At 50.1% G+C, this 22548-nt stretch overlaps 2 protein-coding genes across 2 annotated transcripts in view; both read right to left on the bottom strand.

Moving 5' to 3' along the window:
• Positions 1 to 1550: 1550 nt before the first annotated feature.
• Positions 1551 to 2154, bottom strand: GP9 (glycoprotein IX platelet). Its single transcript, XM_044255212.1, has one exon. It carries the CDS (start codon positions 2152 to 2154, stop codon positions 1621 to 1623), a length of 534 nt encoding a protein of 177 aa, XP_044111147.1. The 3' UTR covers positions 1551 to 1620.
• A 15772-nt stretch (positions 2155 to 17926) lies between these two features.
• EFCC1 (EF-hand and coiled-coil domain containing 1) overlaps positions 17927 to 22548 on the bottom strand; it is a 40892-nt gene continuing 36270 nt past the window's right edge. The window contains exons 7-9 of the mRNA XM_044254851.1: positions 21011 to 21151; positions 19353 to 19422; positions 17927 to 18519 (exon numbers count right to left, since the gene is read on the bottom strand). Of these exons, the coding sequence (XP_044110786.1) occupies positions 18266 to 18519; positions 19353 to 19422; positions 21011 to 21151 (465 nt within the window). The 3' untranslated portion in view covers positions 17927 to 18265. The remainder of the gene's footprint in view (positions 18520 to 19352; positions 19423 to 21010; positions 21152 to 22548) is intronic.

Here is a 22548-nt window from a genome sequence, read left to right on the forward strand (position 1 = left end):
GGCTTATGATCGCTATTGTGCCCAGACCTGTGGCTGCAGGTGTTGGGTTCGGGAAGGAGCATGAGCAGAATTTAGGGGCACCCTGCCCAGAGACTTGGGGGCTGAAGGTCCTTAGTCTCAGGAAGCTTTCAAGGCAGCACTTTTCAGGTGTGAAAGAGGAGCTGTTAGGGATCATGCTTGTGAAGTGACTGTCAGAGGTCCTGGACCTGTGTCCTCTAGCAGTGTGAGGGAGCAGTGCCTTCCTCCCGGGGTACAAGAAGAAGGACCCACGGCCCGTCCTTCATGCGGGGCCGCACACATACTCAGTGCCCCTTGAGGAGACACCAGCTTTTCCTGTTCTCACGAGGCAGCTGATTCCCACTGCCGAAATCACTGACTCCCAACCCGTGGACTTCACCCAGCCGATTACTGGGTTTTATCTGTGCTGTTGGTATCTCCGTAACAGTTTTTGGATTTAGTTGCTAACACTTGAGTCCGAGATGTCCCACACAGATGTAGATTTCCAACCCTCCCTGGAAGCTTGGGAAGACTTGCTGCTCAGGTCCACAGTCTGCTGGGAGCCTTAGGTAGAACGCCCGCTCACCAGTTTGCCACAGGCTCCACCTCTCCCTAATGCCCCTCCCCATCCCCAAATTTGGGCCTCCTGCTCCACCTCTGTGGCTCTGTGCCTACCTGGCCTTCCCTGCGGGACCTTCCAAGCCACAGGTCCACTGCAGGGGTCTCCTCGAGGGAAGGGCCTCAGTGTAATTATATCAGGGTTTGGGGTGGCCAGAACAGACCCAGCAATATTCTCTCACATGGTGGAGAAAAGATTGTTAGCTTAACTGCTGGCATCAGAATTCCTCTGAGAGAGAGAAGTATCTTGTTTGAAGAATTTGGTGGCCATTGCTGGGGCTGGAAGTGGGACTCCAGTTTGCGGCTGTCCGGTGTCAGCCGCCGGAGTTTCCATGAGCAAGGGAAGAATGTGTTGTTTTGTTTCTGAAGAAGAGGGCTAGAGAGGAGGAAGAGGAGAGAAAGCTCATCAGAGAAGATGAGGAAGGGTGGGACCAAGTGAGCAGGTGTCTTCATGGCCAAAAGGAAACAGTGGTGTGTGTGCCTTTCAAGGTTATGTCTGTCAGAGAAGGGAATGGCTCTCCTCCTCCCCACCCAAGGTCTTCCGTGCCTCTTGCTCTGCTCGCTGCCGTGGTGGGGGGAGAGCACACTTTCTGTGGAATTAAGAGAGGAGCTAAACGCTGATGTGACATTTGCGTGGCCCCTCTGGAGTGGCCCATGCAGGAAGTAGGTGCCGGGATGGAGGAGAGCGTGAGGACTGTGACAGCCTGGGACCCGGAGGAAGGGCTCAGGATGTCCACAGACTGGGATGGAGGGTAGCTGGTGTGGAGGAGATGGGACAATCCCCGCATTCGGGGACAGAGAAGCCCCAGTTGGTATCTGGTTATAACAAAATGGACCCAGTTTTCCAGAAAGAGCCAGACTTGGGTGCTGAAAGGAAAAATAACCAAAATTCTGAACTCGGATAAAATGGTCGAGCAGTCAGTTTATTTTGAGTTACTGGTGGCCCTGATGCCCAGGCCTGGTGGGGTCTGCGGAGGGGCTCAGGGTGACCCTGGGGACCTGGCCTCAGTCAAAGATCTCTGTAGCAGTGCACAGGAGGCCGGCCAGGAGAGCCAGGCCCAGCATGGCCACAACAATCAGCAGCACATCCCACCAGAGCTCTGGGTAGCTCCAGGACTCTGGGAGCTGCCAGCCGCAGCTCCCCAGCTCAAAGCCCGTGAGCTGGCCCAGCGGGCGGGCAGTGGCAAGCTCGGGGCTGGCACAGCGGACATGCAGCAAGGCCTCAGGCGTGTGGTCCTCCAGCCAGAGACGCAGGTAGGTGAGGCTGCAGTCACAGTGCCAGGGGTTCTGTGTCACGTCGAGGATCTGCAGCTGGGGCAGGTGGTCGAAGGCGCCGGGGGGCACAGAGCTCAGGTTGTTATTAGCCAGCAGGAGGTGACGGGTGTGGACCGGCAGCGCGGGCAGGGCCGTGAGCCCCTGTCCCTGACAGTCCACCCACAGCCCCATGGTTTCCAGGGCCCGGCAGGTGCACTCGGTGGGGCAGTCGTTGGTAGCTTGTGCGGCAGCCCAGAGCAGCAACAGGGCCCCCCAGGCAGGCATTGGCAGGCTGGCTGTGGGCAGAGTGGCCGTGAGGGGAGGGAGAGTCTGGCAGCCCGCACCCCCTGCCAGCCAATGGCCACTGGGACAAAGGAAAACTCACCTTCCTTCTCAGGCCTCAGCCTTCTCCTCTGTGGAATGGGGTGGTTAGGATGGCAGGTGGTGAAGTGTGCCCAACCCAGGCCTCGCTGAGCCTCCCAGGACACTCAGAAGGCAGGATGGTGAGTGTAGCTGTGGGTTGGGGGCGGGGAATGAGGGTTAGAAAGCTCTTGGAAAGGAGCCAGGAGGTCCAGCCCCTCCTCAGTGGGGTGGGGAGGGATACAAATGCTTGCCAGATGCTTCTCAGTCCCAACTCCTGGCCCCCAGGCTGCTCGCAGCCCCCGTGCCCAACCCCAGGGACAGGCTGGTGCTGCAGACTTCACAGAGCACCCTGCACCATCGATGTCCGCAGCTGGCCTGGGGCCCGGTGATCTCTTTGGTGATACCCAATGTAGAAAACAGCAGGATGAAGACACTGAGATGGGGACCAGGAGGAGCCCCCAAAGGGGCTCCCTCTGGAAAGCCACGCATCGAGGCTAACACTCAGAGTTGGGGAAATCGAGCCTTGGAGACAGAGTGCGACCCAGGCAGGGTCACCTGGCGGTCTGTGTCACAGAACCGAGTCCAACTCAGGCCTCCTGAGCTCCAGGCTCTTGCCTGGGTCTCCTACTTGCCTACAATTGCTTCGCCTTCCTAAGACAGGCTCTCCCCTCAGGGCCTGGCCCACAGCAGGTTGTGAAAATTAGTTGAATCAACCAAGGAGCCAGTGTCTCAGAGCCGGTGCCCTCCCCCTGCCCCGTCTTCTGGAGAGGAAAACTGAAGGGACAGAGGTGGGCCGGTGGCTGGCCTCCTCTCCCACCGTCCCGTCCGTGTGGGGGCGCGCTGTGGGAGGTGGTCCTGGGTAATAAGAGTGCCACTTACTTGTAGGCCTGCAGCCAGCACTCCTTTCTGTGCCCTGAATTGTCCTGGTCGAGGCTGAGGTAACAGTTCTATGCAAAGCCGCTGGTGGCCGCTGCTTGAGTGGGAGGAAGGAAATGATGAAAATAGCCCGGCTTATCCCCCGCGTGCAGCACTGGGGGGCTGTCTCCGGAGGCAGTGGGCCCTCGGGGTCCCAGGGAGTTGGGCCCTAAATGGTAGGTCAGCCCCTGTTTACAGAAGGGGGTCCCACAGGTCATCGCCGTGGACTACCGGTGCCTCGCTGGGCCTGGGGGAGAACCAAGGAGGCCCCTCATCAGGTCTCAGGAGGTGGGGAAGGCTTCCAAGAAGATGAGGCCTTGGAGGCCTCCAAATCTCCTATTTCCTTATCTGTAAAATGGGAGCAATCATCCCTGTCCTGCCTGCATATATAGGGTGTGGCTGGGGCAGTTCCCATGGGCAGAGAATCCTATGGCTGAAGAACAATGTCATCTTGGATTTTCTTTGGTTCTTCAGAATAGGTCAAGGAGAAAGTCACTTTTTGGTGTCACTGCATCTTTAACACCTTCTAATAACCTCCTGATCTTTTTCTTTCATGGGATGCTACAGGCCCATGGTTCCCTCTCTATCAGTCATTGGTCTCTAGCTAGAATTTAAGATTGTTTTTTAATCTGCATTTTATTTATTTCTGTCACTACAGGGGAGTGACATCAGTTTTCCATCTTCGTTAGTAATACAGAGTTCTCTTTAAAAGATAAGTGGATTTTCAGTTTATTTATCTATTTTTAAAGATTTTGTTTATTTAATTGAGACAGAGAGAGAGGGAGCACAAGGAAGGGCGGAGGGAGAAGCAGACTCTCCACTGAGCAGGGAGCCTGGTGTGGGGCTCAATCCCAGGACCCTGAGATCATGACCTGAGCCGAGGGCAGATGCTGAACAGACTGAGCCAGCCAGGCGCCCCACAGGGGCGCTTTCAACACCCCGTTTGCACACTACTCTAGACCCACAGGAGCATGCCTCATGTTCACACAGAGTGTGGGTGTTTTATTTTTTTAGCATCTCGCAACTTGGAGCTCGCTTCAAGGCGTGCTCCCGTTCATCGGTGTATCTGTCATCTGCTTCTCCCCGACAGCACAGCAGCTCCCTGAGGGCTGTGTCCATGGTCAAGCCACGCGCCGAGGTCAGCGCCTGCACCTCACAGGTCCTTCCTTAGTCTGCACCGGCTGATTGCTGGAGCGAGCCACTGATTTGACTCTGAAAGTTTCCATCAGCAGGAAGACCCCGATCTTCTAACCTGACCCCTCGTTGTGCAGATGCCAGCAGACCACTCATAGGGGAAGCCTGACTTCCTGAGAGGCTCCCCTGCCCCTGTGGTCCCATGGCCCCATCCATGGCCTGTTGCTTCTAGGACACCTGGGATTGGCTTGGGCTTGGTTTTAAGTACCCAAGGCTGTGCATTGCAGCATTGTTAATGGCAGCAAAAAGCTGGAAACGAAAGGAACAGTTACCAGTCATGCACACCATGGGATATTAGACAGACATCACACTAAATGAAATAAAACCGCATTAATCATGTTCTTGGGGGAATTTCCATTGTGTTGTTGAGCGGCAAGAGTGAAATGCACAAGAGTCTGAAGTAATACCCCGTTCTGGTAGAACAAACTGTGATAAACTGTCCTTGCTCAGGAAGACTTGAGAACATGGGCCTCCTTATTTCTTACTGTGTGCCCCTCTCAGGCTAGCCTCTGTCCTCCCCTGTGGCCAGAAGGCTGGGGTCTCTCCTGCTGGCCCGGGGGGTGGTGGTGGTGCTTGGATTCTTGCCTTCCACTTAGACCAGCTCTGCCCTCTGGAGAAGGCGCTAGGCATTGACCTTCCTGTGATGCCCAAAGGGCCAGCCTCCCCAACCTTCTGATCCCTGGCCCAGGGCAGGGTGGGGAGGGAAGGTGTCATTTGGTCCCCTGGAGTCATGACCGCTGGGGTCGCTGGGGTCACCTGGCAGGTACTTGGTGACCACTCTCATAAGAACCTGGGCCACAGACCAGGAACCTCAGCCTCCACAGACCTTCCCTTCTTCATCTTCCTGCATGCCTTTACAGCATGTGAGGAAGGAGTCCCAGTGAGTGGGTGCGCCCCAGCCCCCAGGTTGTGTTTCCTGACCTAGTTGGGCACACACTCTTCCTCTTGGGCCTCTGAGACTTCCCTCTTATTTTTTAGCATATACAACTTAAAAAAAAAACAAAACCAAAATGACCAAACAAAAAGCAGCACACATGAAAACTCATTTTTGTGGTGGAAAAATTGAATGTTCAGATGAGCAGAGAAAAAACAGTAAAATTTTCCCTCAATTCCAATATCAAGCAAGACTGCTTTTTATTATTTTTTTTTCCAGTGCGTATTTCTTTTCTTACCCTGAATTGGGTCATTTGGGGCCCACGCTGTCCTGGAACCTCCTTTTTCCACCTGCGAATACACCCACATATGTCACCAGTGTTTGCCATAGTTCCATTGTATGGACGTGGCAACTTTTATTTAAGGAATTTCTGGGCATGAAGAGTGTGCCCCACTCTCCTTATCTCGGTCAGACAGGCCTTTGTGGGGGCTGAGGGTGGGAGAGGGGCAGCTCTTCGGGCTTCCTGAGGTGGGGACGCTCCTTCTTCCAGGGCTGCCCAAGTTGGCTGACCCAGTATCCTATGTCATTTTTCCTGTGGAGAAACTGAGGCATTCTCCACTCCTGCCCCTTCAGGCTCCTTACTATGTCACCTCCCCAATCCCTATTTGGAAGCCCACTCTGCCTGCCCCCCTCCATCCTCTCAGTCTGTAAACATGCGTATGACCTCATTTATTCTGGAAAAATCTGGTGTCTGTGCACATGTGTATGTGTGTGTGCATGTTTTGAACACCCCAGCATGCTCCCTGATCTCTTCCCTCAGCCCCTTGGGTTGACAACGAACCCAGATACAGTTACTACTTCCCGAGGGCACCAAGTCCTATCTCAGTCATGCACATTCTCTCTTGGCTTCCAGTCTAGCTGCCCCCGCTTGCCCACCCATCTCCAATGCCAGCCCAGACCTGCACATCCTGTCCTACCTGGACATCCCCTCTGAGTGTTCCTCAGGAGGCTCATACCCACCATGGCCTAAACCTGGGTGTCTTTTCCCCCAAAGCCAGCCCCCCTCAGTGTTTTCCACCTTAGAGAGGGCCACCTGCAACCACCCAGTCACCCAGCCAGAAACCTGGGGCACCAGTAGGGATGTCCTCCCTCCCCCCACTGCCATATTCCATGATATCTGTGGACTTTGCATATCTGCATATCTGTGGACTCGTCCCTTTCGGGGTGGTTCTCTACTCACTCCATGTCCCCTTCTCTGGCCCTGTCTTCCACTTCTCTCAAGTAACCCTCACCCCCCCACTCCTCCTCTGACATCTTCCTCCATTTCTAGAATGGGAACCCAGCTCTCCCCCAGGACCCTGTCCTCTTGCCTCTTCTTGCTGTTTCCTGGGATTTCTCTTCCTCACTCAAACCCCAGCTCTTTTCATATGCATGTTGTCTGCCGGGCCCCCTGCTCCTGCCTGCTGTTCCCCATCCTGGTCACTCCTCTTCTAGGTGACTCTCACTTTGGGCACTGGGCTTTCTGTCCACCATGAACATTGTCTCCCTCTCTGTAATTCCAGCATTCATGCAGATGACTCTTAGTCACCCTGGCCTCATAGTCCGCTGACCTCTCCCGGAGCTGTGTTCCTTTCCTCAGGTCCACCACAGCTGCTCACCCTCACAGTCCTACCCCAGACTGGCCATCATCAGCAACTGCTCCTCCTCGAAGTCTTGATACAAGTGCCCCACCTCTGGACTACACCTCCCCATTCCAGCACAAGTCCTTGAGCCTACCCACTCTGGTCCTTCTCCAGCCTCACTGAGGTCTCCGGGCCAGTGGCCTTATCACTGTACTTTCATACTTTTAACGGCATGGCCTCACAAGCTGACCCAGGGATGACCACTGTCCTTCAGTGTCCACTCTTCCCTTATTTCACACCAATAGAATTTTAGCTGAACATGAAGCCTTTAAGCTAAAGACTACATTTCCCAGCCTTCTTTGCCTTCAGATGTAGTCATGTGACCAAGTGTAGGCCAATAGGAAAAGAGGACTAAGTGAGGGTTCTTCTTCCCCGGGAGGAGGTGGGGGCTGGGAAAGCCATCTTGGTTCTTGGGGCGTAGCCCTGAATTGTGGGTGGCAGAGCAAAAAGAAGGAGCCTGGGTCCTTAATGGTTCTGGAACTGCCATCCAGCTCACGCATGCCTACTGGGGACTTTTCCTGGGAAAAAGAGAGAAAATTTTATCTCAGTGAAACCTGTCTTCAGGTTTCTGTTACTGTCCCCCATCTTCCTCTGAGGGCAAACCCGCCAATCTGCCTGCAGTGGAGGCGTGTCCTCACATATTCTGCCTTCCCGCCTGCTACAGCACAAAAACGACCCGCTGCAATGAGAGAGGCCTTAGGAATGTCCTCCAAGATCCTTCACGCTAGTCCTCAGGACTGGTGAATCTGACGAGACATCCCTGCTGTGGCTGTGCTGTGTTCTGCGGCTCAGCTGACCTTTAAAAAGGGCGGTTTTCCAGCAGGACCTGATCTGGATGTGTGAGCGAACTCTCTGCGACTGCTGGCAGAAGAGGAAGTGAGAGAGACGCCACAGAAAGGGAAGTCGGAGAGGTCTGGACCCTGAGAATGGGCGCTCCGCACCCACGGGAAGGCGGGTGGAAATGAAGACGGGCACGCTAATGCTGCAGGGAGCTCGACTTCAACGGGACGAGGGTCTCTCTTCCCCATTCTTGCCCTCCCGCTTCCCCTCACTTGTGTTTCTGGAGGATCCTTTGGTCCAGCATGGCCACTTCCTAACGAGACTCGCGCGGCCTCTGCCAGCGCCAAGTGTCAGACCGCGTGGGAGACGTGACAAGCGTGGCGGGCAAACGCACCGGATTTCTTACAAAACCTCCCAGATCGTGGACTTTCCGTTAAAACCCCTCTCAGCATTTTGCCCCTGGCGGGTCTGCGGTTTCAGCCGGCTGCAGCCTCCTTCGCCTGGCAAAGTAATAAAACCGTCATTCCTCTTTATTCCCAAACTTCGTCTTCGTGTCCTACTTCGGCTCCCGAGCATAGAGGTCGGTTTTCGAGGACAGGAAGGACTGGATGTGTGATTGCCGCTTGGAAGCTTCTAGAAAGCAGGAGCTGGATGGTGCCGACAGCTGGATTCTGCCCCGGAGCCTCTGGTAAGGAGGTGAGACTGATGCACCACCCGGAGGCCCGGCTGGTGCACCATCATTTCATCCTGGCGAGACCTCAAGCAGAGAACCCACCTCCACTTTGTGCCCACTTCTGCTCCTGGAAAACTGTGAGATAAGGAATGAGTGTTACTGTAAGCCTCTAAGTGTGCGGTGATTTCTTACAGCAGTAAGAGAAAACCAGCATGAGGGCAAACGGCTCTGGGGCTCTGCCTTCTGTCCCCTTTGTGAAAAAGAACGAACGGAGTGGGGAGGGCGGCAGGGAGAGCACTCGTGCCCTACCTCTCTGGTCACCTGTCTCTCTGCTCAATGGTAGACCCGATAGGAAGAGAGGGACCTTGCACTTGGATGCTACTTTACTGTCCCAGCACGTGGAAGGAATGTTTCTTCCCCCGCCTCCCCTCCCGCCCTGCAATAGCCCAGCCAATGAGAGACCATCACAACTCAGCCAATGAAAAGCCACTACACTTTGAGCTCCCAGTTTACTCCAATGGACTTTTTGTTTCTAACAGCCCCTCCCAGCTCCCCGCCCCGCCCCCCACCGCTTCCTCCACAAAGGAGTCTTCCTCTCCTCTGCTCTATGGACTTGTTAAGGATTTGTAGTAGTTTGGTTGTGTGGCTTGCAGTTCTGTGCTGTTCCCGAATCAACCCGTTTTTGCTGGCAAGGAAACCGGTGGTTTTATTTTTAAGGTTTGGCCTCTTTCACTTTCTCAAGGACGTTGCTCCCACAGCTACCCACTATTCTGCATCATGGAATTTATCCTTTACTGGATCATTCCCATTAGGTTAAAAATGGCCTATAGTATTGTCTTTTTAAAAAGCCCTTCTTAGTTCTGCATTTTCCTCCAGTTACCACTACTTTTCCTGCCTCTCTCCACCACAAAACTCCTCCAAAGATTTGGCCCTACATGCTACCCAACCCATCAGCAATTCCTGTTGTCTCAGCCCCCCAGATATATTCAGAACTAACCGCCTGTTCTGCCACTGCCCTAGTCTTCTCTTAACTGCCTTGGCTTCCCATTGCAACCACAATGAACTCTACCTCCTCCATGTTTCATGAGGCCCTTTATGCCTTGACCCCCACCTAGTTCTTGACCTTGTAATGCACTCTCCTCTTTGCTTACTAATCTACAGCCTCACGGACCTTTTTTCTGTCCCTCAATCACTCCAGTATCTTCCTGCCTCAGGGTCTTTGCACTTGCTGGTCCCTCTGCCCGTGGCACCCTTGCCCCAAACTCCACCATGGCTTCCTCCTGATCATCATTCATGTTTCAGGCCAAGTGACCTCCTTCTCAAAGTACCCCCCACCCCTAGTTAAGACAATTCTCCATTATTCACCATAGTATTCCATTTAATTCTTCCCAGCACTTAACAGGACCTAGGATTATCTTGTTTTTAAATTTTTATGCATTTAAAAAATGATTTTTAAAAGGTTTTTATTTAAGTAATCTCTATACCTAACGTGGGGCTCGAAGTCATAATCTCGATACCCCAAGATCAAGAGTCACATGCTCCCCTGAGCGTGACTGAGCCAGCCAGGTGCCCCTAAATTTCTATGCATTTCTTAAATGTTTGTGTTCAGTGAAAGGGAACTTCAAGAGGACAGAGTCTATGTTCCGTTAACCGCTGTTTGTAACCACACCTTTGCCTAGCACATAGTCTGAGCACAATACACATTTGTCAGTTTTGCTGACCATCTCTCCTCTGGTTCTAGCCTGACCATATCTTTCCAGGACTTTTATCTCCTGGATAAAAGCTTTGACCTTGACACTTGCCTGCTCAACATCTTTTCATGGCTCCTCAGTGTCTTTGGGATGAAATCCAATTCCTCTGCAGAGTTCTTCTTGGCCGTCCACTCCAGGCTCCCCCGTTATCTCTTCCTGACCTGAAGCTTCATGGTAGGTCATCTTTGTCACTACTCACCACCCACATGCTGGTTTCCTTCCCTGTACTTTTCTCTTTTGGGAGTCCCTCCACTCCTCCATCCCCACCCCCACTCCCACAGTTCTGCCTGTCACTCTCTCTTCCTTTAAGATTCACCTAGGGCATGACCTCTTCCCGGAAGCCCCCAGCTGAGTTAGTGGCCCTGCTGTTTGCTTGTCTGCCCACCAGCCCAGCTGCTCCTCAGGGACCCCAGTCACCGTGGCATAACGCACGAGGTTCACAGAGTGAGGAGTGACCGAAGGTCAGTTGAGTCTCTTAAGGGATTTCGGGTGGTACACATGCGTCTGACATACATACCGAGACACACGAGGGACAGAGCCACTCCTTTCCCATTCCCTGACCCAAAGGAGGGGGCCTTGGTCTGGTCATTGTATTACAAAGGAAGCTGCTCAGAAGCCCTTCACGTGGGGTGGGGGGAGGATCCTTCATATCCCCTGAAACATTTTTTTTTCTTCTGATGAGAAGCAGAGGAGAGTAAGAAGCGGAAACTATTACTTAGCATTTTTAGCCTGTGTACAACCAGGGGTCAGTGGGTCCTTCCTGCTGCAGCTGCTGGGGCCCCTTCGACCAGAAACTCTGCTGGCTCGTTCTCTGTGGATACACATCTCTGTCTAGAAAGCTGTTAGGGGCCAGGCTGTGGAGTAGCACGACTGGCTTACTAACTCCATGATCTTGGGAAATAGTCTCTGCCTTCTCTCTGCCTCATTTTCCTTGTCTGTTAAATGGAGGCATAAAAGAACCTGCCTCCCTGGGAAGCCGTGAAGGTTGAGTGAGTATGAGGCCCTTGAGGCCTGGCACCGTCTGTGCTGGGTCAGCCAGCCGCCGCCGAGGGTCCGCCTGGATGCCGCCAGGGCATGAAACGTGGGCCTGACGCCCTTGGATCTGTCTGTGGTGTCAGAGGGTTCGGTTGAATGGGTCGAACAGTCTAGTTTGGCACCCCTGACTACTGAGGTGTTGCTTGTCCCTTCAGGCTCAGCAAATGCGTCTGGTTGGAAGTCAACAGGTCATTGTATTTTCTGTGAACTGACTGCAATGTTACCTTCTCTGTATGGCAGGTGGGATGGCTTTCTCAATTAAATGAGAGCATGTCGACTTTCCTTCCTAAAATCATTTCCATAAATTTAAAAAGTGGGCTGAGTCTAAGAAAAATATCGAGGCGGCAATAGCACACTTGGTGCAAAGATATGGTGAATATCTCAGGGAGGGGTGTTCAAATGAGTTCAGTCCCGGACTAGCAAGACCTGGCGCTAGGGGTGATTTTGAAGCCTGTTTATTCCTCTATTCAATGAGTGATCTCGCCACCTAGTGGCAAGAGTATGGAATTACAGGATAGTTGGACCTGGGAGGGCAATTTCAGGTCAACAGAACAATTTTGCTGCCAGAAGGTGAGAGAAGGTGTTAAATTCCTACAAAAACATTTTTCCCCCAGAAAAGCAACCTTAACGAATTGCAGACCATTCGAACAATCCCAAAGAAGTCTCGCTAGAAGGCTTGCTCCTCCTTGCTTCTCCGCTTACCTGGCGCCAGCTTCAGGGCACACAACCAGTGACCAGTGTAGCTAAACTCAGAAAGGCCCTGCGATTGGGGTGTAATGCTCTGTGGCTGCTGCCTTGAAATTCATAATTGTCTTAACTTTGAATTTGTTCCATGGAGTATGCCCCGGGGCCTTGGAGCCTGCCTGATGCAGGCTACACTCCCTGTCACCTTCCTGACTTTTGGTTGCTTACTCCCCTGCCCCACTGGTCCCCCAGACCCTCTCCTGCTGCCCCTCGGGGCCAGCGTGCATTTTAATGTTGGGTCAGCCAGGTCTGGGCCTGGGGAACCCTTGTCGTCTTTGCATCCTGTTAGTGATTATTGTTAGGCCTCTGATGACAGTGATGACTAATAGAGCCAAACACCCAGATTATCCTGTGTTCTGATAAAGCCTTTTTTTTAAAAAAAATTAGGAAATCTGTCTTAGCTCTTGCTCTGTAACAAATCATCAACCCAAAGGACAGCTTGCAGCAAAAACACATATTTATCTATTATCCCGCAGATTTTGTGGGGTGAGAATGTGAGAGTGGCTTCACCGGGCGCTGAGGGGCAAATCAGCAAAGGTGAGGGGCCAGGAGGCCCCTGACACCAGGGCTAAGTGCAAACACAGCTGAGAGAACTTCTGTGCCCATTTTCCTTTCTTTTTTTTTCCCCCCAATGGAGTTAATTTTTTAACAGCAAAATTGAGCAGAAAGTGTAGAGTTCCCCTATATTCCCTGCCCCTGCTTGTAAGCATATACCCACTATCACCATCCCAAACCTGGGTGGTCCATTTATGACAACTAATAAACCTACATGGACACACCATCATCTTCCAAAGTCCACAGTTTACAATAAGGTCCACTGTTGGGGTGCATGTTCTATGGATTTTGACAAATACACCTACTGGGGTCTCATACAAAATAGTTTCTCTTCCCTAGATTCCTCTGCGCTCCACCCCATCATCCCTCCCCTGCCAACCCACCTCTGGCAACCTCAGATATTTTTACTCCATAGTTTTGGGTTTTCCAGAACATGATCTAGCTGGACTCGTACAGCATATAGTCTTTTCAGACTGACTTCTTTCATTTAGTAATACACATTTGATATTTCCCTCATGTTTTGGTGGGGGGCTTAATAGCTCATTTCTTTTTAGTGCTGACTAGTATTCCCTTGTCTGGACCTGCCCCAGTTTCTGTATCCATTTCCCCCACCGAAGGACACTGTGACTGCTTCCAAGTTTTGGCAACTGTGAATAACGCTGCTCTACACATCCACGTGCAAACTTTTGTATGAATGTACATTTCAACTTCCTTGGCTTAAAAACCAAGGAGCATGACTGCTGGATCATGTGGTGAGAGCATGTTTAGTTTTTAAGAAGATGCCACACTGTCTTCCCAAGTGGCCGTACCCCGTGTGGAATTCCCGTCAGCAAAGAACAAGAGTTCCTGTTGCTCCACGTCCTCACCGGCATTTGATGCTGTTTGCCTTTCCAAGCTGGGCCATTCTGCGAGGTGTGGAGCAGCATCGCCTTGTGTTAATCTGTGATTCCTCAGTGACATCTGTTGGGGAACGGCTTTTCACTCATGTGGTTGCCATCTCTGTATCTTTGGTGACATGTCTGTTCAGGGTCTTTGCCCACTGGAAAAAGAAATCGGGTTGTTAACTCTCTTATTATTGAGTTCTAAGAGCTCTTTGTCTCTTCTGGATAACAGTCCTTTATCGGATGTGCCTTTGCAACTATTTTCCCCCAGTCTGTGGGTTCTCTTCTCACTCCCTTGACATCATCTTTCTCAGAGCAGGAAATTTTTTTTTTTTTTGCATGTGGATGTCCATTTGTCCCAGCACCATTTATTGAAAAGTCTATTTTTGTCTTGTGTTGCTTCTGCGCCTTTGTCAGAGATCAGTTGACTATATCTGTGTGGGTCTCTTTCTGGCGTCTCTATTCTGTTCCACTGATGTATTTGCCAGCAACGCATGTCTTTTTTTTTTTTTTTTAGGTTGATTGATTGATTTGTCAGAGAGAGAGAGTGAGCGTACGTGAACAGGAGGGGTGAGAGAGGGAGAAGCAGGCTCTCCACTGATCAAGGAGCTGGATGTGGGACTCAGTCCCAGCACCCTGGAATCATAACCTGAGCCAAAGGCAGACATTTCATCAACTGAGCTGCCCAGGCATCCCAGCACCACACATCTTGATTACTGTGGCTTTATGATAAATCTTGAACTCAGGTAGTGTCAGTCTGCCAGCTTTGTTGTTCTCTTTAGTATAATGTTAGCTATTATGGGTCTTGCCCTCTCCATAGAAACTTTAGAATTGGTTTGTCAATACCTACAGAATAACTTGCTGGGACTTGGGTTGGGGCTGCACAGAGTGGAGATCAGTCGGAAGAACTGATATCTTGATAATGCTGAGTCTTCCTGTCCATGGATGTGAACTATGCCTCCATTTATTTAGTTCTTTGATTTCTTTTATCAGAGTTTTATAATTTTCTTCATATAGATTTTGCACATATTTTGTTAGATTCATATCTAAATATTTCACTTTGGGGGGTGCTAATGTAAATGGTATGGAGTGTTTTTTTAAGATTTTATTTATTTAAAATATTTTATTTATTTATTTATTTGACAGATAGAGATCACAAGTAGGAAGAGATGAAGACAGAGACAGAGAGAGAGGAGGAAGCAGGCTCCCCGCTGAGCAGAGAGCCCAACATGGGGCTCGATCCCAGGACCCTGGGATCATGACCTGAGCCATAGCCAGAGGCTTAACCCACTGAGCCACCCAGGCACCCCAAGATTTTATTTATTTTTTTGACAGAGATCACAAGTAGGAAAAGAGGCAGGCAGAGAGTGGGGCATGGGGAAGCAGGGCCCCTGCTGAGCAGAGAGCCCAATGCCTGGAGAGTCCAATCCCTGGACCCCAAGATCATGACCTGAGCTGAAGCAGAGACTTTAACCCACTGAGCCACCCAGGCTTGTTCATTCTTGTGAATAGGAAAGCAGTTGACTGTTGTATAGTAAGCTTATATCTTGAAATTATGCTATAATTGCTTATTCTAGGATTTTTGTTGTTGTTGTTTCAAAAGAAATCTTTTGGATTTCTATTTAGATGATCATGTCATCCATGCACAGACTGTTGTATTTCTTCCTTCCCATTCTGTGTACCTTTTGACTTAGTCAGTTTGGGCTGTTGTAACAAAACACCATGGACTGGGAGGCTTAGGCAACACACATTTATTTCTCAGTTCTGGAGGCTGGATCAGCATGCCAGGGTGTTTGGGTTCTTGGTGGGGGCCCTCTTCCTTGTTTACAGATGACCACTGTCTTGTATCCTCTGCTGGCAGAGACCGAGAGAGGGGGAAGCAAACAGTCTCCTGTAGAAGGGCACTAATGATCATGAGAGCCCCACCCTCCTAACCCAATCCCCCTCCCCCCTTCCCCCCACACAGAGGCCTCAGCTCCAGCTACTATCCCATTGGGGATTAGGGTTTCAACATATGAACTTTGAGGAGATACAAATATTCAGTCCAAAGCACCTTGTATTTCCTTTCCTTGTCTCTTGTCTTGGCTAGGACTTCCAACAAGATGCTGAAAACAAGTGGGGAGAGGGGACATCCTTGCCCTGTTTCTGATCTTAGTGGGAAAGTATCTAGTTTCTCTCCACTTAAGTGTGATGTCGGCTCTAGGTTTTTCGAGTTAGGAGGTTCCCTATGCCTAGTTTGTTGACAGTTATTATTATTGTTTTATCAAGGATAGGTGTTAGATTTTGTCAAATGTTTTTTTCTGCATTTATTGATATAAACGTGATTTTTCTTCTTTAGCCTGTGGATGTGATAGAGTACAGTTAATTTTTGAATGTTGAGCTAGCCTTGCGTACCTGGGATGAATCCCACTTGGTTACGGTGTATAATTCTTTTTATATATTGTTGGATTCAAATTGTTAATTTTCTTATGACTTTTGCATCTGTGTTCATGATAGAGATAGCTTCGTAGTTCTCTTTGCTTATAATATCTTTGTCTAGTTTTGATTAGGGTAATGCCAGCTTCAGAATGAATAGGGAGTATTGCCTCTGCTTCTGTCTTCTGGAAGATACTGTAGAAAATTGGAAGAATTTCTTCCTTATATATTTGGTAGAATTAACCAGTAAACCCATTTAGGCCTGGTGCTTTCTCTTTGGGAAGGTTATTAATTATTGATTCAGTTTCTTTAATAGGTAGAGGCCTATTCATATCTCTTCTTGTGCAAGTTTTGGCAGATTGTGTCCTTCAAGGAACTGATCCATTTCATCTTAGTTATCTGATTTGAGGGCTTAGAATTATTTGTAATATTCCTTTATTATCCATATAATATTCAACTATAGTACTATCTCCTCATTTATTTCTGATGTTAGCAGTGTGTGTCTTCTCCCTCTTTTTCTCAATTAACCTGGCAAGAGGCCTATTGAGTCTGTTGACCTTTTCAAAGAACTAGCTTTTGTTTCATTGTTTTTCTGTTTTCCTATTTCCAATTTCATTGATTTCTGCTCTAATTTTTTAAAAAATAATTCTTTTCTTCTGCTTACTTTGGATTTAATTTGCTCTTCTTTTTCTAGGTGGAAACTTAGATTTTTTTAGATCTTCTGCTTTTCCAGTATATGCATCTGATGCTGTATCCCGCAAATTTTGGTAGACTGTATTTCATTTTCATTTAGTTCCAAGTATTGTTAAGTCTCCCTTGAGATTTGTTCTTTCACCTATGTGTTATTTAGGAGTGTGTTGTTTAATTTCCACATATTCTGGGATTTTCTATCTATTTCTGTTGATTGATTTCTAGTTTAATTCTAGTATGGTCTGAGAGCATACAGAATATGTTGAAATTTGTGAGGTGTGTTTTGTGACCTGGAATGTGGTGTATCCTAGTGAATAGTCCATGTGAGCTTGAGAAAAACGTGCATTGTGCTATTGCGGGATGAAGTCATCTATTGATGTCAATTAGACCCCGTTGATTGATGGCACTGCTGAGTTCAACTCTGTCTTTACCAATTTTCTGCCTGCTAGATCTGTCCATTTCTGTTAGAGGGGAGTTGAATTCTCCAGATACAATAGTGGATTCATCTATTTCAACTCACAGTTCTACTCGTGTTTGCCCAGTCCTGCCCACTGGCCCATGAGGAGTCCTGAGGACTTTCAAAAAGCCTAGCCCATCCTACAGGACCAAGTGTAGGGTGGCCCCTCAGGAGTGGCCACTGGCCTTGGTCTCTTTCATTCCATTCCTAGAGGATCCATAGGGAAACTGGGTAGGGGCTCCCAGGAGTGGCTCCCTGATGCCTCCTGGCCCCATCCAAGCTACTGAGTGTCTGAGACCAGACAGGTCAGGAATGCCAGCCAGGCATTGTCTGTCCCCAGTCCCTGCTACCCTGCTCTAGAGTGGCTGCTGCTCTCAGACTCCCCACTGGGTACCTCTTGATCCTCCTTCTCCCACGATCCCCTCCTGTGTCCCGTAGCTCTGGCTCCAGGCTCCTAGTGCCGCTTTCCTCCTGTAGTCCTGCAGTTGCCTCTTCTTCACTCCCCTCCACCTACCCTCTGTGAGGCAGCTCAGAATCCTCCAATGGTTCCTGATTGCCTGTGGGAGCAAGTCCCAGTCCGTTGTCTGCCATCGAGTCCCCCTATGACCTGCTACTGTCCTTCTGGGCACCTGCCCTCACCCCTACAGTTCCACTCTGTAGTGCATCCATCCTCTTTGGCTCAGATGACCCCCTTTTGGCTGGACTCTTGCAAATATTTTACCTTGATTTGGCACTGATTTCACCCATATCACACTATTTGCCAATGTATCTTTCTCTCCTACGAGATGTTAAGGTAGGTGAGACCAGACAGCTTGTCTTACTCCTTCACATGACTCCGTGAAATCCAGTACCCACTATCTGCCTGGGAAAGAGGTGTCCCAGGTCCCGTAATCCTTTCTCTGTCCATCTAAATACCACCTCTCTTCTACAGCTAGTTCAAGGGCAGCCTCTGTCCAGAAACTTGCAGTAATCATCCCCACCTTGTGTTCCCCAGCCCTACCTGTTCTTCAGCACTTCTGGGGGTGTGGGGATTCCCCAGTGGGTCAGGTGTGGCCTGGAGGTTGGGTGCAGCAGTGAGAGGAAAGGGACAGTGCTGGGAGGGGAAAAGACCCCAGGAGACCAGGAAGGGATTCTGGGCTGGGCTGTATGAGAAAGTGGGCAGGGGAGGCAACAGCAGGTATGGGCTGATCCAGCAGCCCCAGGACTTGAATGTGAACTGTGGCACCAGTAATGCAGGGGCTGTGAGGGAACCTGGGAGGACCTCAAGGAGATGAAGTCTGCCAGGCTCTGTTGTGGGCGGCTTTGGGGTTGAGCCCAGGTTGAGTCTTAGGAGTCAGGGTCTCTAGGGTTCTGAGGATGTGATGGTGGTTGGGGTAGCCATGGAAGCTCATCCGATGGTGGTCAGGCTGGTCAAGGAAACTGGCCTGGTCGCAGTCAGGTTGATCTGGAGGCTGGTCTGGTGGAGGTCAGGCTGACCGAGGTGCCCATAGGCTGGGCCAGTGACCTCAGCAGAGATGAGGAGGGGGTTGGCTAGTGCAGGAGCTGTGGAGGCTGGTGCCGAGAGCTCTCCCTGCAGGAGCTCACAGCCAGCCAAAGCTTGGCGCAGGGCATCCAGGATGGCCAAGGGTCCACATCGCCCCTCTGGAAGGAAAGAGTGGACAGGGAAGGTAGTTCAGTTTGCTCACTGTGGCCTACATAGCCACTCTTCCTCCTTTCTGGGGCCCTCCCCAGTCCTGCCTAGCCACCTCCCCCTCTTGTTTCTCTCCCACTGAGGGCCCCAGAGAAGGGGGCTTCTAGCACACAATTTCTAACCTCCCTCTCAATTCCAGGGACCATCCAGGGCACTGGACCTACCTGAGCCTTGCCCTGCAATGCCTTGTGAGGCCAGCGAGCAAAGGCTCATCACCAGTTGGTTGCCCCATTAGCACAGGAGGCCTTTGAGAAGAGAGCTTTGCCTGACTCCTCTTGATTTCACCAGCCGCAATCTGGTACTGATGAAATCCTACTGCCCTGAACTTTGTCTAAACAATGGGGGACACTTAGCTTACTGCTTAAGGGAGAGACCCAAGGCTTTGGGTACAGCTGGCACTTGACCTTTCTCTGCTTTGGTCTCTCCATCTGTGAAATGGATACAATAAAAGCACCTTCTCCAGTAGGCTGTTGTCATGACTTAGGGGATTAAAACCACATGGGATGCCTCCGCGGAGCCCACACCCAGCCCAGTGACTGAACTTGCCTAGCGCCCTTGGAGGTTTGACCATGCTGGCTTCTGCTTAGCTCCTCTCCCTGGGACACCCAATAGCATTTTCCAACTTTCTAAAGCCCATTCCTCACTATGCACTATGCACATCACAGGCAGTCAGAGGAGTCATGACAGTGGCATTTTGTAGACAAGACACTCAGGGCAGAGAGTTCTGGGTCAGGATGCTCTCCAGACACTGTCCAGGCTCTGAAAGATGGGGGAGTTCTCCTACCGGGTGGGGTGTCCTTGCAAGCATCCAGCGTGTTCAGCAAAATCTTCCCCAGGGCTCTTTTCGATATGTTCTTGAAAAGAAATGGAGACAGGGCTGGACTGCACTGTGGCTGCTGTGTCCTCATCCAGCAGACGGGACTTGATGGCCCCTACAGCTTCTGTAAGGTTCCCTCGGGGCACGTAGAGTCACTATCCCCCCCATCCCTTCCTGGGTCCCTACCCTTAGCCTGGCCACACTGATTGATGGGCTTCTCAAAGACTTTTGGTGGGTGGATAGTGTGGGCTGCAGCGTCCATTCCCTCAAAGATCACATATTTATGGATTACCATTTTTGTGCCAAAGTAAGTTGGCACTTAGGAAATAAACATGAATAAGTGCATTTTTATGCATTGGCTCATTTAATCTTTGCAACAAGTCCTATTATTAGGCTCATTTTTACCAGTGAAGAAAAGCAGTGCTGAGAAAAAACGAGAAATTTGCCTAAAGCCACCCAGCTAGGAGGAGGTGCGAGAACCAGCTTCTACCCCCAGATTGCACGGCCTGGAGCTATGGTGCTAACCACTGCCTTCACTGTCTGCTGGGGTTGGCTGCCACTCAGCCATTCTCTCAGGCTTTGCTGCCCTGGCTTTGGCCTTGGTAGTTCTGTCCTAGGCAGTCTGGTGCATTGGCAAGAGCCCACTTAAAACTCAGGCAACCTGGGTTTAAATCCTCCTTCCACCTTATAGTGGCTATAATCCCAGCTTAGTGATTTCTCAAAAAGTTATTTAATGATTTGCTGTCACTATTTAGGAATACAATTGATTTCTGTGTCTGACATTTTAGTATTTACCTGGCCAAGAAATGACAATAATTTGCCTCTGGATTCTCTTGGGTATTCTGTGTAGATAAGTATGATATATGATCACTAGTAGCTTTGTCTTCCTGTCTAATCCTTACACCTTTTCTTTCTTTTTCTTGTCTTACTGCATTGGCTAGACCCTCTAGCTGGCATACAAACAGTGATGACAGGCATCACTGTCTTGACTCTGACTTTAGAAGCATTCCTTCCAACATTTCACCAATAAGTGTGAAGCCTGTGAGAGATAGTTGGCTGAGATTCCTTATCTGGTAAAGGAAGTCCTTACTGTTCTTAATTCGCTGATAAAAGGAGACTGTTCTTGACTTTTCTACATCTATTGAGATGAGCATATGGTTTTTGTCCTTTAATCTACAATGTGTATATGTCATTAATAGATTTGTTGATCTTGAATGATCTTTAAATCACTGATCTTTAAATCATTTTACATCCAATGTGGTCATGTTGCATTTCTTTAAACACTGCTGGATTTGGTTTGCAAATATCTTATTTAATATTTTGCATCCACATTTCCATGTGACATTAGCTTATAATTTTCCTTTCTTATATTTCTCCTTCTCTGGTTTTGAAATCAAAGTTGGATCAGCTTTAGAAAGTGAATGACACCACCTTGGGTGGGACAGATGTTTTGGGTGGGAGGGATGTTTTTACTATAACATCCCTGGGCCTCCTTTTCTGCACCTGGAAAGTGAAATTGACACCTACCTAACATGAGGAAACTCTGGGCCAAGTGCCTGGCAGAGGCTGGTGCTCCCTGAGAGCTCCTCCCCTTGCCCCAGGTGTGCCAGCACCCATGAGCCTACCAGGTCCCGGAGCCTTTTCAGGAGCTGCAGCACATCCATGAGCTTCTCCTCCAGCAGGGATAGCCGAACCCGCTCTGTCTCCACCATTTGTAGCTCCAGCTTCAGGTGCTCAATCTCTTCTACCTTCTGCTGCAGCTCTGCCTGTGGGGGCCAGCAGGGACTCAGCACCCACCCTGCTGCCCTCTGCCCAGCACTCACTGTGCCATCTCCAGGCAGGGCCCATGACTTGCCTTGACCTTTTCACGGAGGTCATCTCTTCTGATCTTCCCTCTCTCCCTGTACCTGCCAGGGGACTGAACAGATAAAATCACCCATCTTCCCAGTGGGGGCACCAAGGCCCAGAGAGGCTACGTGTCTGGCCTAAGGTCACACAGTGAGTGGTGTTAATGTAAGAGTATGTATATTTCGTTTTCTAGATGAGGACTCCATTTTCCGTTCTTCTTCTGTATTCATCTGCTTTCTTTTATTTTTAATACTTTTTTTCCTTCTTCTTCTTCTTCTTCTTCTTTTTTTTTTTTTTTTTTGGTTGCAAGCAACAGAAAACTATCTGGCTAGTGAAACAGAAAGAGAATTCACTGGCAGGCTCTGGGTCATTCCCAGAACAGACCAGCAGCTGGAGAAGCTCAGGGCTAGGACTGCAATGGGGGTTGAGATGGTAGGACAGCCTCAAGCCTCTTCTCCAGAGTTCGGAGCTGAGAAGGACACTCTCCAGCCACTCTTCTACTTCCCTCAAGAGAGAGAGCCCCAGAAGGGGCCTGGATTGGGCCAGCTTGAGCCCTGAGACCATGGGTCCTACCAGGATACCCACCAGGGGGCAGTCACAGAGCATCGTGTGGCTACCAGCATTTTAAAGCAGGATGCCAGATGAGAGGCAGCCCCTATTCTTGGCACCAATGGAGAGAAAGAGAAGCAGCTGAAGGTGTGGCATTCTCAGAGACTCTGGGTCCACTCTGGGCTTTGGGTAGGACAGAGAAGGCATGGTGCCGGTGCCCACCACAGATGGGACTGGAAGGTGGGCTTGGGGACACCACTCACGTGCCTCAGTAACTCTCCTAACCCCCACTTCCTTGGAATTTACTTAGAAAAGGGGTGGTGGCCATGCCTTTTGGAACCACATCAGACCACAACTATGTCACAAACAGTATGGATTTTGAATTTCAGATATATAAATATAAAACTACCTTAGGTCAACACAATAGTTTGCAAAAGTGCAGTGGGCTAGGGCTTTGTGAAATGGTAACTCTCAATAACACTCTGTACTTGATTACTGGGGAATGGAATAGAGAGATGGAAAAAAATGCAAAGTGTTCCTATTGGAACGGAGACACCCTGCTATTGGTGTTGCCTGCCAGCTCCCTCCCATAACCCTCAGTAACTTTCCTGGGGAGAAAAAACTCCCTCCTCCCTGTCATCTGACTTTGATGGAGCTGCTAATCCCTGAACGTTGCCTGCCTACCACAGGGACTGGGCCAGGGACGGGCACATGACCAAGACTGGGTCAACTGGAGTTCTTCCCTGAGATTTTATATATCAGGCTC

The sequence above is a fragment of the Neovison vison genome, chromosome 6, assembly GCF_020171115.1.
Source record: "Neovison vison isolate M4711 chromosome 6, ASM_NN_V1, whole genome shotgun sequence".
In the NCBI taxonomy this organism is placed as follows: domain Eukaryota; kingdom Metazoa; phylum Chordata; class Mammalia; order Carnivora; family Mustelidae; genus Neogale; species Neogale vison.